This window comes from Equus caballus, chromosome 6 (assembly GCF_041296265.1).
Source record: "Equus caballus isolate H_3958 breed thoroughbred chromosome 6, TB-T2T, whole genome shotgun sequence".
Classification (NCBI taxonomy): Eukaryota; Metazoa; Chordata; class Mammalia; order Perissodactyla; family Equidae; genus Equus; species Equus caballus.
In genome coordinates this window covers 78,856,783-78,869,428 of record NC_091689.1, presented here as the reverse complement: position 1 = coordinate 78,869,428, position 12,646 = coordinate 78,856,783, and the positions used below count along the sequence as shown (strand labels likewise).

Genomic DNA, 12,646 nt, shown 5'->3' with positions numbered 1-12,646 from the left:
TATCCCAAGAGAAGTGAGTATACTTATGGTTCTTGCAAATCATATAAGCTCCTGGCATCCATGACTTTGGGGGTATTGATGCTGGCTCATTCTCAGACTACTCTGTGGCAGGCACCATTGCCTATATAGAACATTCACTAAGCACTGCACATTAAATTCTTTCCCATGTATTTTTAGGAGATTGAGGTAAAGAATGGGGATACAAATGTAATTTGTAGATTTTTCAGTAAGTCAGAAAATGGGTAAATAGTGACAGAGGGAAAGGAGCAAAAAGGATTGTGGATACAATCAGGATAATCTTGGGGTTTTTTTTAACTCTAAAAGGCTCTCTTGGTTCCTTCTTCCCTTAAACAGTCTGGTCTCAGGTCGCCTCATCACATGAGGACTGGCACACTGCAGCTCTACCTCTGGCTCTGGCCCCAGGCCTCTGGTAAGGTTATTTTCAGGGCCAGACCTTTCCCATGAACCCAGAGCAGGCCTTGCTTATGTGCCAGTTCCTCAAGCCTTGCCTATGACCTTTTGATAAAGAGCAAACCGTCCTGTGATCACATCCCCAACCCACATCCCACCCCAGGAAACCAGGCTGATGTTTTCAAATGCAGAGAGTAAAGGGCACACACAGCCGCTCTCTTGTCACGGAATCCCTTCACATCAAACCACGTGGCAGGGAACTTGGGAAACCATGATCCCAAACCAGAGTGGGGTGAGACAAGGGCAGACAAATATGGGACAGGAGTCCTCTGGAACATACCAGCTGAAGCATCATCGAAACGCTCTCCCAGGTGGCCTCCCTGATGTGGTCTCCACCATCCACCAGGCCTTGATAACCCTGCGGGGCACATTATACCCATTCAGCCTCCGCTAGCCTTCCCCCTAAACTCCCAGGATTAAGACAGGATCCCTGGGAAGAAGCTCTCTGAGAATCAAGTCACCTCCCCCCATGACTGAGTCCTGGACGTTCATGAGACTATTAGATTTAACACAGTCCAAGGAAGGAGATGTCACCTTTTTCAATACCCTCTTCTAGTTTCTCTCATTCTTGAAACATCAGGATGTCCTTCCTAACATTTAATGTTAATTCCTCTTGTTTTTGGCTCATCCCATTTCCTCCAGTCTGCTTCTCAGGGGAACTAGATAACAGATGGTTTTGATAACAGAGGATAAAGAGAGGGGATGTTGGAGGGGAGGAGGGAGAGAAATGTGACTTGAAAAGATAAGAGACTACAAAACTTGAGAGAAGGCAGCTAAACCTCACAGAAAGAGGAGTGAACAAACAATAAGGAGGGAAGGAGAGAAGGGTATCAAAGAGGAGTTAGGACCTCAGAAAGTTAGGCAAACTACAGAAACCCAGTGAGATGCTTCCCTCCTAAGGCTATGTCTCTGGATATACTAAATTTGCCGTGAAATACTCACTCATTTCAGCTTCTCTCTCTGTTTAGGGAAGCTGAAGAGAAAAGAGAGAGTAACTTCCTCCTTTAAATTGAACAGGCAACATGAGGACCCAGTGTGGAGACCCTTAAGTCCCACCATCATTACTGGAGACAAGAGTGGGGAGGAGTGACTCATGAAGATAGGGAGCCCAGACAAAGCAATGTAAATGGGAGGTAAGGAAAGAGAAAGTGGGGAGGTGGAGCAGAAAACAGAGAAGGAATGATGGAGAACAAAGTAGAGAACCAACCTCATGGACAAAGAAGACACGGGCACCAGTGAAGATACCAACTCGAACCACAGCCCTGACAGCAGCATTCATACCTGCAAGGAGGAAAGAAAGACGTCAGGGAGAGCTTACTCCTAAGAAAAGCAACCTTGGACTCCAAGATATGAGACCGTCCTTTTCTGAGGCTTTTCTCTGAATCTAGAATATTCCTCTCATCAAGTTTTCTGGACTCCCCACTAACACTGAATTATTGTGTTCAATGATAATGTAGCTCTAGATATGCTCATTCATCTCGCCCCCTGCAAAAAAAAATCCTGTCTTTCCTAAGACCTTTCCTTGCCAGGACAATCTGGAGAATAATAATCCTAAATGCTTATTGTGGGGTTAGACACTGCTAAATGCTTGCCAAACGTCATCTCATTTAATCCTATCCACACCCCAGGGTTGCCTCCATTTTACAGATTTGGAAATTAAAGTTCAAAGAGGTTAAGGTCACAGAGCTAGTATTCTTAGAAATCTCAGATTCGAATGCAAGTCCTAAAATGCTTAAACCAACTCCTTGACCTTCATGCTATGCTTGCCTAATCCCAATGGCTGTACTAGGTTTTCCTTGCCTTCTACACTGAATCCAGACATCCAGCTTTAATAGGCTTTTTGAGACAAAGATACGACTCTCTGAGGCTCAGTGACCTGACCAGTCCCAATCTGCTCGTGAGTGTGTCCATTACTGGCTGGTGGATTCTCCCATCTCCACACATACACAGCTTTTTAGTGTCCTCTGGGTTGGTGCATGTCCCAAGTGTACCACTCAGTTGAGATTCCCTGGCTCCTATACTACCAGAAGAGGCTGTGACCAAGTGTACAGGCAGAATTATGGAGGGTCTGTGCTCTCACTGCCTCCTCCTGTGACCCTATCTATAAGGTGTGTACAAGGAACTTAAAAATTACACTGTAAATTATTCTGTTTCCACTGGAAGAAACAATTAGAACTAACAGAGAGAGGACAGCCTTTCCCCTTTTTCCCATATGAGTATTATCCCTCTCCTGGTAGCTACTCAGTGACAAGAACTGTCTCTCCAAGAATACTGTGGAGGAGCTCACCTGTCACAACACGCAACACGTGGTGGAAGTTGTGGACACTTCCATATTAGACACAATGCTAGTGACACTGCGCTAAGCAGGGCTTCATTGGTGAGAGATAGGAAACATTCCTGGGTCTTGACCCTGGTAACCCTGTCCTACCTTGGAATATGAGGAGGGGCTCATGGTGATGCTCAGGGAATCTTAGACCCATGATGGATTAACTTGTTGTGAACCATTTTAGCTACCCTCCCTCAGACACCCCAGTACAAATTTTTGTTTCAATCTAAAATCTATTCATATGGTTAGGTTAAGGTTAGCTTAAGGTAAATCTATCCTTAACCCTGCCTGGAGAAATATCATATACCAGTGAGCACTTGAGAAGTCAGTAATTCAAAAAATCTGCAGCAACAGAGTAAAATCCATCATGAACTACTGCATAATCCAAAGCTATCTGAAATGGAATAGAATCAAAGAGACCAGAATGTCTGTTTTGGGTTTTTTTTTTCTTGCAGGTTAACAAAGGTTGGTACTATATGGTTATGAGCTCCAAATCAAATTCAAGGTCCCAGTCACTCACTGAACAAATATTTACTGAATAGCTACCATGTTCCTGGCACTATGTAGGCACTGGGCATACAGTAGTGAACAATACTGAGTCTGAGGATATAAAGATAAGGACTTGGTAATGGTCCTTAAGACTTGCGCAGAATTATAATATGGACCCTTATGAAAGAGATTTGTACAAAATACAGTGAACAAGGAGAAGGAGCATCTAAGCTACCAGGAGGATGTCAGGGAAGTTCACACAGAAAAGACAGCATTTGTCCTCAGACCTAAAAGACAATTTCCTTTTAAATGTTTTTGTCAGGTGGATAATTTGTGGGGAGAGTGCTCTAGGTGGAGGGAATAGCACAAATAAAAGTGAAGGCCAAAAAACAACTTTAGGTAATTCAGTATTATGAAGAACAAAATGTAAGATAGGAAGTGGTGAGAGATGAAGCTACAGGGGTGGGCAGGCCCCTGTGTGCCACATGAGGAAGTCTGGCTTTTATTCTACAGGCCAGGGTTTGATTGGGGATCCATGAGTGATGGTTCCAGGGAATCCATGAACTCCATTAAACCATATGAAAAGTTTTGTGGGCATAGGCATTTCATCCGGGAGAAGGTCCACAGCTTTCATTTGATTCTTAAAGGGGTCTGTGACCTAAAAAAAACCAGTTGCAGATAATGGAGAATCTTGGAAGAATTTTGAGAGTGGAGGGACGTGATTAGATCTACATAGCAGAAAGATCACTCTGGCAGCAATGTGGAGAACAGACTGAAAGAGGTGACTCTAGGATTAGGTGGCTATCTGGCAGCCTAGACTGAAAATGATGAGGGCCTAGACTGGGAGAATGGCATTTGGGACAAAACAGAATACCGGACAGGGGACATCTAGGAAACAGAAGCAACAGAACTTACATCTAATTGGTAATGTGATTAGATTTCAAGGCATTGGAGAGGAAGAAAGAAATGCCCCATGACTGACTTAGGCAAAGGGTAAAACTGTGGTGCAATGAACTGAGGCAGGTTTTGATTTGGGAAGGTAGGGGTGGGGATGATACGTTCATATTTGCATATGTTGAGTTTGAAATTCCTGTTGGACATCCACGCGGACTTCGAAGAGACTGTCTCAAGAGAATATGTAGAATTAGAAGGTACAATGGCAAGGAATGGAACCCTGAGGAAAACCAACATTGAAGGAATGGGCAAGGAAAGAGGGATTCCATGAAGAAAACCAATAAGGAGCAGCAAGAAAGACAAAAAGAGAACCAGGACTTAGCAATGTCTTGGAAGCCAAAGAGGACACTTTCAAGAAGCAGGCATAGTGCCAAATGCTTCTGATAATTGATCTAAGGTAAGGATTGGAAGGTTGGACTTGTGAACAAGAGGTCATTGGTGAGCACTGATGTCAATGCTCACTCATGACATCACTGAGGCAAAGCCTCATAAAGTCTAGAAGTCTAAGTTCACTGTCAAATTGAAGGAATCAAAACTGAAAATTCTGAGAAGGGAGAGAGCTTCTCAGAAGCTTTAAGAAAAGCCTGTGTGTAAGAAAAGAACAAGGACAGAGTCAATGCAAAGCCATTAATGCTTTAAATTACACTCAACTCAATAAGACCAAAACAGATATGAAACTATTACTTGTTTATTTATTTTCTAGACTTTCACAAGGTCTGTGGAATTCTCTATCAGATAGCAGAACTCTATCAGAACAGAGTTCTGGAGTATGAATTTGTAATCTTAAGAAGTAAGGAAAAAACATTCTTCTGAAATGTATAGGTTTGAATGCTGTTTCCTGCTCCCAAGCTGAGTAAGGGTAGAGGAGAAAAGATTTAAGAAACACAAATGACTTAGAAGGTTTTAAGTGTAAAGCAAACAATAAATAGATGATGATGGACAGTAAATATCCAAATCCATTGGGCCAAAAGAAAATCCCACAAAAAAAGAAGATTCTCTTTTCTCCTCCCACTGCCTTCTTCCTACCTCAACACTCCCAACCTCCAGAGGTCAACCTTCTTACCTCTAAATTGGATATTTGAGTGTTTTCCTAGAAATCAAGTTTTCGGACTCCCTCTGTGGCCCTGTACCTGTGACTCAAAACCCTAGTTGTCTACAAATAATAGACTGGGATGCACACATAGCTTACACTAGAGAGTCTCAGCAATTCTCCTATCTAACATAACTGGCCTGTTTTGGCCCCAGGCCAGTCCTGGCCAGGCTCTCTTTGGCTGTTCCATGTTGCCCTAAATAACCTTCTATGAGCAGCTGTCTCACTTATTAGAAGCAAGACGATGGATAAGATTACAGGCACCATCCAGGGGGTATTCTGGGTACAGTCAGGAGGCACTCTGGAGAACATCAGAAGCACGCACTTTGGAGTCTCCAATTACAGCTTGTAGGGAAGAGGCTTTAGGGAGAAGAACTGTGGGTGATGGGTTTCTATGAGATGAGACGGAAAAAACTGATTAATGACTTGGTCACTACCTTTTTGAAAGCAGAAGCTAAAAAGTTTCTTTCTACCTTAACTGAACTTTGAATAAGAAAAAAAAGTTATTTAATTCCAACATGAGGAATAGATGTTTGTTAGCTGTGAATTATACTTTCTGATAGATTTGTAATTAAAAATTATAAATCTTAGAATAGCAATCCAGACAAGTAATAGAATCCCTGTTCCTGTAAACCTTTAAAAACAGGATAAGCATGGGGCTGGCCCCGTGGCCGAGTGGTTAAGTTCGCGCGCTCCGCTGCAGGCGGCCGAGTGTTTCGTTGGTTCGAATCCTGGGCGCGGACATGGCACTGCTCATCAAACCACGCTGAGGCAGCGTCCCACATGCCACAACTAGAAGGACCCACAACGAAGAATACACAACTATGTACCGTGGGGCTTTGGGGAGAAAAAGGAAAAAATAAAATCTTTAAAAAAAAAAAAAAAAAACAGGATAAGCATGTATTTGGAATGGACCGCCTCTGTGAAGACAGAGAGCTAGAGCAGATGACTAAAGTCCTTTCCAGTAGAATATGCTGAATTCATAAGGCCAAATGTGGTAAGGTTTAGGGTGGCTGGGGCCTTTCCTCAGCTAAAAAGGGAATTAGGATTTGATATCTAGTCAGCCCAGCTTCTGAGCTGAGGATTTCTCATTGCTCACCACTCTTCTACTTTCAGAGGTTATTAGCTTTGCTAAACTCAGGGAATGACAGAGCCCAATTTCACTTTCCCATGTGACCCATAGGAAGACTTTAGGGAAAAATCATTCTTGTGCCTTCTCCCTGGGAGAACTAGGGACCATCAAATTTAGCTTTGGGCAGGCCACTTCCGTATTTGAGCTGAGCTTCCAGTTGGGACCTCTCAGCTCTATGTTGGGTTTTCTGTTTTACTTCCTTGCCTCCCTAGAATTTCATCTTCTATCGCCTTCGGTCCCTACCGACATGCCCCTGTGATGTTCTGTGGACTTGCAGGGGGATACTTTCCTGGGTACACTATGCCTGCCACAGAATCCCGAGGCCTTGGTCCAGCTGGGTCCTCCAGAGATCAGCTTATCAGTTGCCCCTGCCTGCGTGGAAGCAGGTGACGGTCTCTGCTCAGGCTCAGAAGCTGGAAGGGCTCTGCTCCTCTTAGACCCAAGTGAAATCCTAGGCCTCTCTTTTTGTTTTACTTCTTTCCCTCTCCAGAGAGCTCTGCTTTTTCATGATTTCATAACTCTGTGTGCCTCACTTGGATTTTTTAGCAGGCTCTCGTTTCCTCTAATCTGACGATCCAATTCCACAGGCCATCCTACCAAGGTTTTAGGATCAACATTCAGAGTTTACATGGAAGAACTCAGCTCTGGCATGGGATTCTTTCCAGGAGAGAAGAGAGAAGCGACAGAAGCCAGGTCACCAGTCTCTGCAGCCTCAAGTAGGGTGTGCATTCCTAATCCAGCCACTATTCCTAAACTCAAGACTCTGCCCTCCTTCCTCAGTGTCCTCATTCTAGCATTCTCCCATTCATAATATATATCACAATTATAATTAAATAAACATTAGTTTAAAAGTATACCTAAAGTCCAGCTCTACAAATATACCAATAAGAAGGATCATAAGAGCAAAGACAATGTGTAACTTTTCTATTGATATATCCCTAGCACCTACCATCCTGCTTGGCATATAGCAGATGCTCAGTAATTCACTCTTTATTTAATTAGTAATTCATTTATTGAGTACTTACAATGTACCAGGCACTGTTCTAAGCACTTTACTTAAATGAAGAGTTCAGTTTCTATCCTTTCGTTATATAAGTGGATTCTACTTGCTGGTAAGGCACACTTGACTATTGTTATTTATGCGCCTTACGTAAGAATTCTAGTAATGTATGATATCTTTTCTCATTAAACTCATTCCCAAAAGAAATCAACTTCTTCACGACACATGAGACAAGGCTCTATACAAAGTGGGTGCCGAACACAAAGTCTAGGAGAGTCTAGAGACAGGGGTGCAGGGAAGGGGGAGACAAGCTGAAATCTCTTTCTTTCCCTCTTTTTCTCATCACTGTCTCCATGTTCTGGTATCCCTTTCAAAGGGATTTTGCCTCTCTTCAACACATTATAAATTAAAATATATAAGATCATCAAAGGAGAAAAAGAGTTTAAAAAAATTACACATCCCCTATCTCCCACTTCATTTTTCCCTATAAGTGATTTTTCTGACTCCTGAGTTTCTTGGACTCAACCCAGAGATGGGTTCTCTCTGGCTTTGCTTTCTGCCCACCCACCATGGGTCTGTCCTGATTAACTGCTGCTGTTGCTGTTTGCCTGGACTAAACGGATAGAAGGGGAGGAAAGGCCAGAGAAAGCAGAGTGTGAAGCAGAACTGTGTGTACTGGAAGGAAATGTGCTGTAAGAGGAGGTGCCTGACCCTGCTCAGTGCAGGAACTCGGCAGACGTCAGAGTGGATACCTACAGATCTAGCAGGGCCCACCAAATACCAGTTCTGGGTCTCCCCCTTTTCCCATCATTTCCAATGTACTTGAAGTGGATCTACCTACTGCCTTCTCAACAATTTTCTCTCTTTAATCTCTTTTTTCCAATGTTGCCTGAGAAAACAGCAGTCTTTCAGGTACCAGAGGACCAAAATGGTCCCAAATCTTCAGAGAAACTTAGAAAGAAATTTTATGAAGATTTGAGTAAACAAAAATAGAGCAAATAAAATCCAAAAGCACTTGGGGACTTAGACCAGATAGAGATTTTTAGGAAAGCCCAGGATTCCAGTGTGAATCTACAACCGGAGGATATTAAGGAAGATAGTTCTGTTCTACAGGATAAGAGAGTCAAGAAACTCAAGGGGGCCTACTAGCCATGTTTTCTGTCCCTTGCCAAGCAGGGCCCTCCTCCATACCTTGGGCATCTCCACCAGAGGTTAACACGGCGATGGCTTTGCCGATCCCCAGGGTTTTGGCTGCATGGTGCTCTTCATGGGTCATGATCCACTCTAGAATTCAAGAGAACGATCAGTTAAGACACAGCCAAACCAAAGCGCTACAAGCTCAGGAAATGGCTCTGTTAGACTGGCTGGAGCCAGGTTCTCCCACTGTTCTAAGTCTGGGCTTTGCAGGCTGGGAGCTTTGGACTTCTTCCAGAAGACAGCCACACCCCTGCAGAGTGACAAGCTGAAATGTCACAGTAATCAAGCCCAAGACTGCAGAAGTCCTGGCTAATCCCTCCCATCCCAATTGGAGCCTATTTGGAGAATAAGCTAAGGTCAAGGAGAAGGGTGGTTGACTGAACAGAAAAGTTAGCCTCAAGGATTCGTCCCTTTTAATGAAGGGAAGGGCTGTTGCAGAGGATAAGAATTAGACAAGGTTTGGGCACTGACTGAGAACCAGCAAAGTGGAAGCAGAAAAGTCAGGGTATGTTAGGTTATGGTTAACGTTAGGGTTGAGTGTTATGGAATTGGGCTAAGTTGGAACTGGAGTTTGAGGTTACAAAGGCACATTAGAACTTGGGCAAATTAATGTTTCAGGCTCCGGATGGTTAGGGACTTTCTACAGCTTTCCCCATCCCTCTCAGGCTCTCTGCTTCCTGAGTAGCTCTTGATTCTTTATCTTCAGGCCTGGCCCCTCACACTACATGCTATCAAATGGGAAGAGTAACACAAAGTTAGTGCCACATATACACAGATATGTACACATGCCATGTGAACACCTACATATTTTTGTCTTTAGGGCTTTATTCCTCTCAAAGGAACACACAAGACATACTTCTATATCCATAAAATGCCAGTAGAATCACCACTCTCCCAGTTATCCAGGCTAAAATACATTATTTTTAAATTTATCTCCTCCTTAGTCTCAGAATCAAAACAGTTACTAAATCCTATTATCTTCCCCTCTTATTATCTCCCCTTAGCCTTCTTGTCCGTTCTATCTTCACTGCCTCCTTCCACCTGAATTGCTCACTACAATAGCTGGTCTCTCTCTGCTTGTTTCCTTTCTCCACTCTATTAGAGACACAAAATAAACCTCCAGGGGAAGGTCATAGGCCCCTGAGGCCTCAGTGGAAAGAGGATTCATTCACATAAACAGGGACTGCTGACCTTTAAGCACAGCTCATGTTTCTGCTGTTAATCTGGGGAAATCAAGGTAGCTGCTGATAAAGACATAGGTCACAAAAACACACAAACCCACACACATGCCAACAAAATACATGCAATGAGACACTCATGAAGCCATACATACACAAACACACATAGTGTTATGAAAAGACACAGATTCACAGACATACTACATATATAATCAGTGCTGATAGATAAAGTCCAAACTTCTTGGGTTGGCATTCCATGATCTAGCCCTTTCCTAGAGCTGCAACCTTAGCTCCTGCGAATTCTCTGCTCCATCATCACTTGAACATTACTTGCTCCCTCCCCCACTTTTGTGCCTAGGTACACTGCATCCCTTGTCCAGGAGGCCACCCTGGCCCTTGCCACAGATCTATATCCCACTCTATCATTTAAGACCAGAGCTAGTTACACTCCTATTAAACCTATGAAGCCTTCACTGATTACCACAGGTCAAGGAGGGCTTCTTTTTGGACGTCCTCTATTCACTATTGATAATCACCATCAATATTGTCTGGAACTGATTCATTCATTTAGCACTTAGTTACTACTTTATGTGGTATTTTAATTGCTTATGGTGTACTGAAGAGAAGGTTGGACTAGCTCAGGGATCGGCCACCTACAGCCCACGGGCCAAATCCAGCTCTCCTCAGGTTATTGCATGGCAGCAAACCAGGAAAGGTTTTTACATTTTTAAATGGTTAGAAAAACAATTTCATGACATGTGAAAATTATATGAAATTCAAATTTCAGTGTCCACATCACTCCCATTCTTTCACGTATTATCTACGGCTGCTTTTGTGCTACGACAGCAGAGCAGATCATTGTGACAGAGACCAGATAGGCCGCAAAGCCTAAAACATTTACTACCTGGTCTTTCACAAAAAAAGTCTGCAGACCTCTGGACTACATGATTGCTAAAGTCATTTCCCCTTGCTAGACTGAAAACTCCTCCAGGGAGGGACCATGTTCATTTTTTAAAAACTCTCCCACAGCCTACCAGAGCCTAGCAAAGTCTGTGCATGCAGCATGAGTTCAATCAATCCTTGTTAGAAGCATGAGTGAAATGATGAACAACACAAAATGCACACAAATATCTGGAAAATGTAAAATATGCTTGGATACAGATATAGCTCCAAATTCTCTCTACTTCTAACACACAGATACAAATAGGACTTAAGAAAGCATATGGTGACAAATAGTGAGAGGAATATAAACACACACGGATAAAGACACTCTCCTATTTAGAGTGTTCCATGTCCCAATTTCTGCGGTCTCAGAAAAAGAAAGACTAAGTGGCTGGTGCCAAGAAGAAGGCAAAAATTTGGAAAAGAAAGAACAAAACATACGAATGAGTATGCAGATCCCTTTCCCCTGAGTTTTGCCTTCTCATTGACTCTGGGAGCTCATCACTGATAGAAATCCACACAGGTATCTTCCACCCCTGGAGGCCTCAGTGGATGGTCAGGAGTGCTGACCTGCAAAAAACAGCTCAGATTCTTCTCTTGCCTCTCTAAGACCATTATAGAAGCACAGGACAAAGAAATGTGCGCAGACTCATATATAAGTATCCTTTACAGACCCACAGTGACACACACGTAGAAATACACAGACACATATTAAAACCTATCACGTGTGTAGGTAAGCACGCGGGAGGGAGAAACACAGAGAGGCAGCATCATCGGTGCACTGATTTGAATTGGATGAGTGCCAGGATAAGAGTCGGGCAGCCAAGGGCAACGAGGGCCGAACACCACCCACCCATCCCTGATTCCCAGGGAATGGGGCAGTGCGTGCAAGTCGAGGACATGAGCCAAAGGGCTAGGATCCTTCACGACTGCCCTACCCATCCCCCCATCTAGGCTCCTGCTTCTAATGTCATACCACCTCTTCTTTTCCCTTCTGCTCCTTTCAGTTCTCCCCTCGCCTCCTGCCAGCACGTTCATTCCCACCTTGCTCTCAGCTTTCCCCCTCGCTCTTTACCCAAGAGCCCCTCTTGCCTTTCAGTCCTAGCTTTCCTCCGCCGCGGCTTCCTCGCAGACTGTCCTTGGGGAAGGGGGAGGGGAGCTTGGCGAACACGGGGAGGAGCCAGGTGGAGGCAACAAGGGAGGGGAAAGAGGAGAGGCTTCCCAACCTCCACTAGCTGATGCTGGCCAGAAGGCTCCACCTCCGGCTGCTCGCCTTTCTCCTCCCCTTCCTCCGCCCCCTAAGAACACAGCTCAGCTTCGGCGTCGGCTTAGTTTCTTCACTCCCCAGAGGGTTCTGGGGTCCCCACATCTATCTTGGGAGCCATCAACTCCTGTATACAGTGGGAATCAGAAAGTACTTAGTTACTTCCCTTATTGTCAGCAAAGACAACTTCTTCCTAGCCTGGACTGCGTGAGACTTCTTGCATTCAAACATCCTCAGCAACTAATAATAAACCTCTCCCTCTGATCCTGTCCATTGTCTCCCAGATCCATCAATCTTTGAACAAACATTTATTGGAATGTGTGTGCCAGGTTTGGTATTAGGTGCTGAGAGAGGAAAAGATAAATGAAAGAGAGTCTCTACCCTTGAGGAACACTGAACACTGGTATTTTTCTATAGAGGGACCTCAAAAACTCCTTCTACATATGTAAATGTGAAATACAGAAAATACAGAAAAGCTGGATAGGAATGGGAGTACCAAGAGGCAAGAACACTGTTGTGATAGTCTCTTCTCAAGCCTGCAGTTGGAGGAGGTGCAGGATTCTGACAGTGAAGCAAGCATATCTGTTGGGCTACAAAGCGAAC

At 43.9% G+C, this 12,646-nt stretch overlaps 1 protein-coding gene across 11 annotated transcripts in view; it reads right to left on the bottom strand.

Annotated features, from left to right (window-relative positions):
• The window catches only part of PFKM (phosphofructokinase, muscle), a 44,808-nt gene that overhangs the window by 13,211 nt on the left and 18,951 nt on the right, over positions 1–12,646 (bottom strand). For 7 of the 11 annotated variants that reach the window (XM_070269072.1, XM_070269068.1, XM_070269071.1 and 4 more), the window contains 3 exons: positions 8,654–8,746; positions 1,679–1,752; positions 752–829 (listed from right to left, as the gene is read on the bottom strand). In XM_070269072.1, the coding sequence (XP_070125173.1) occupies positions 752–829; positions 1,679–1,752; positions 8,654–8,738 (237 nt within the window). In that variant the 5' untranslated portion in view covers positions 8,739–8,746. 11 annotated transcript variants of the gene reach the window in all.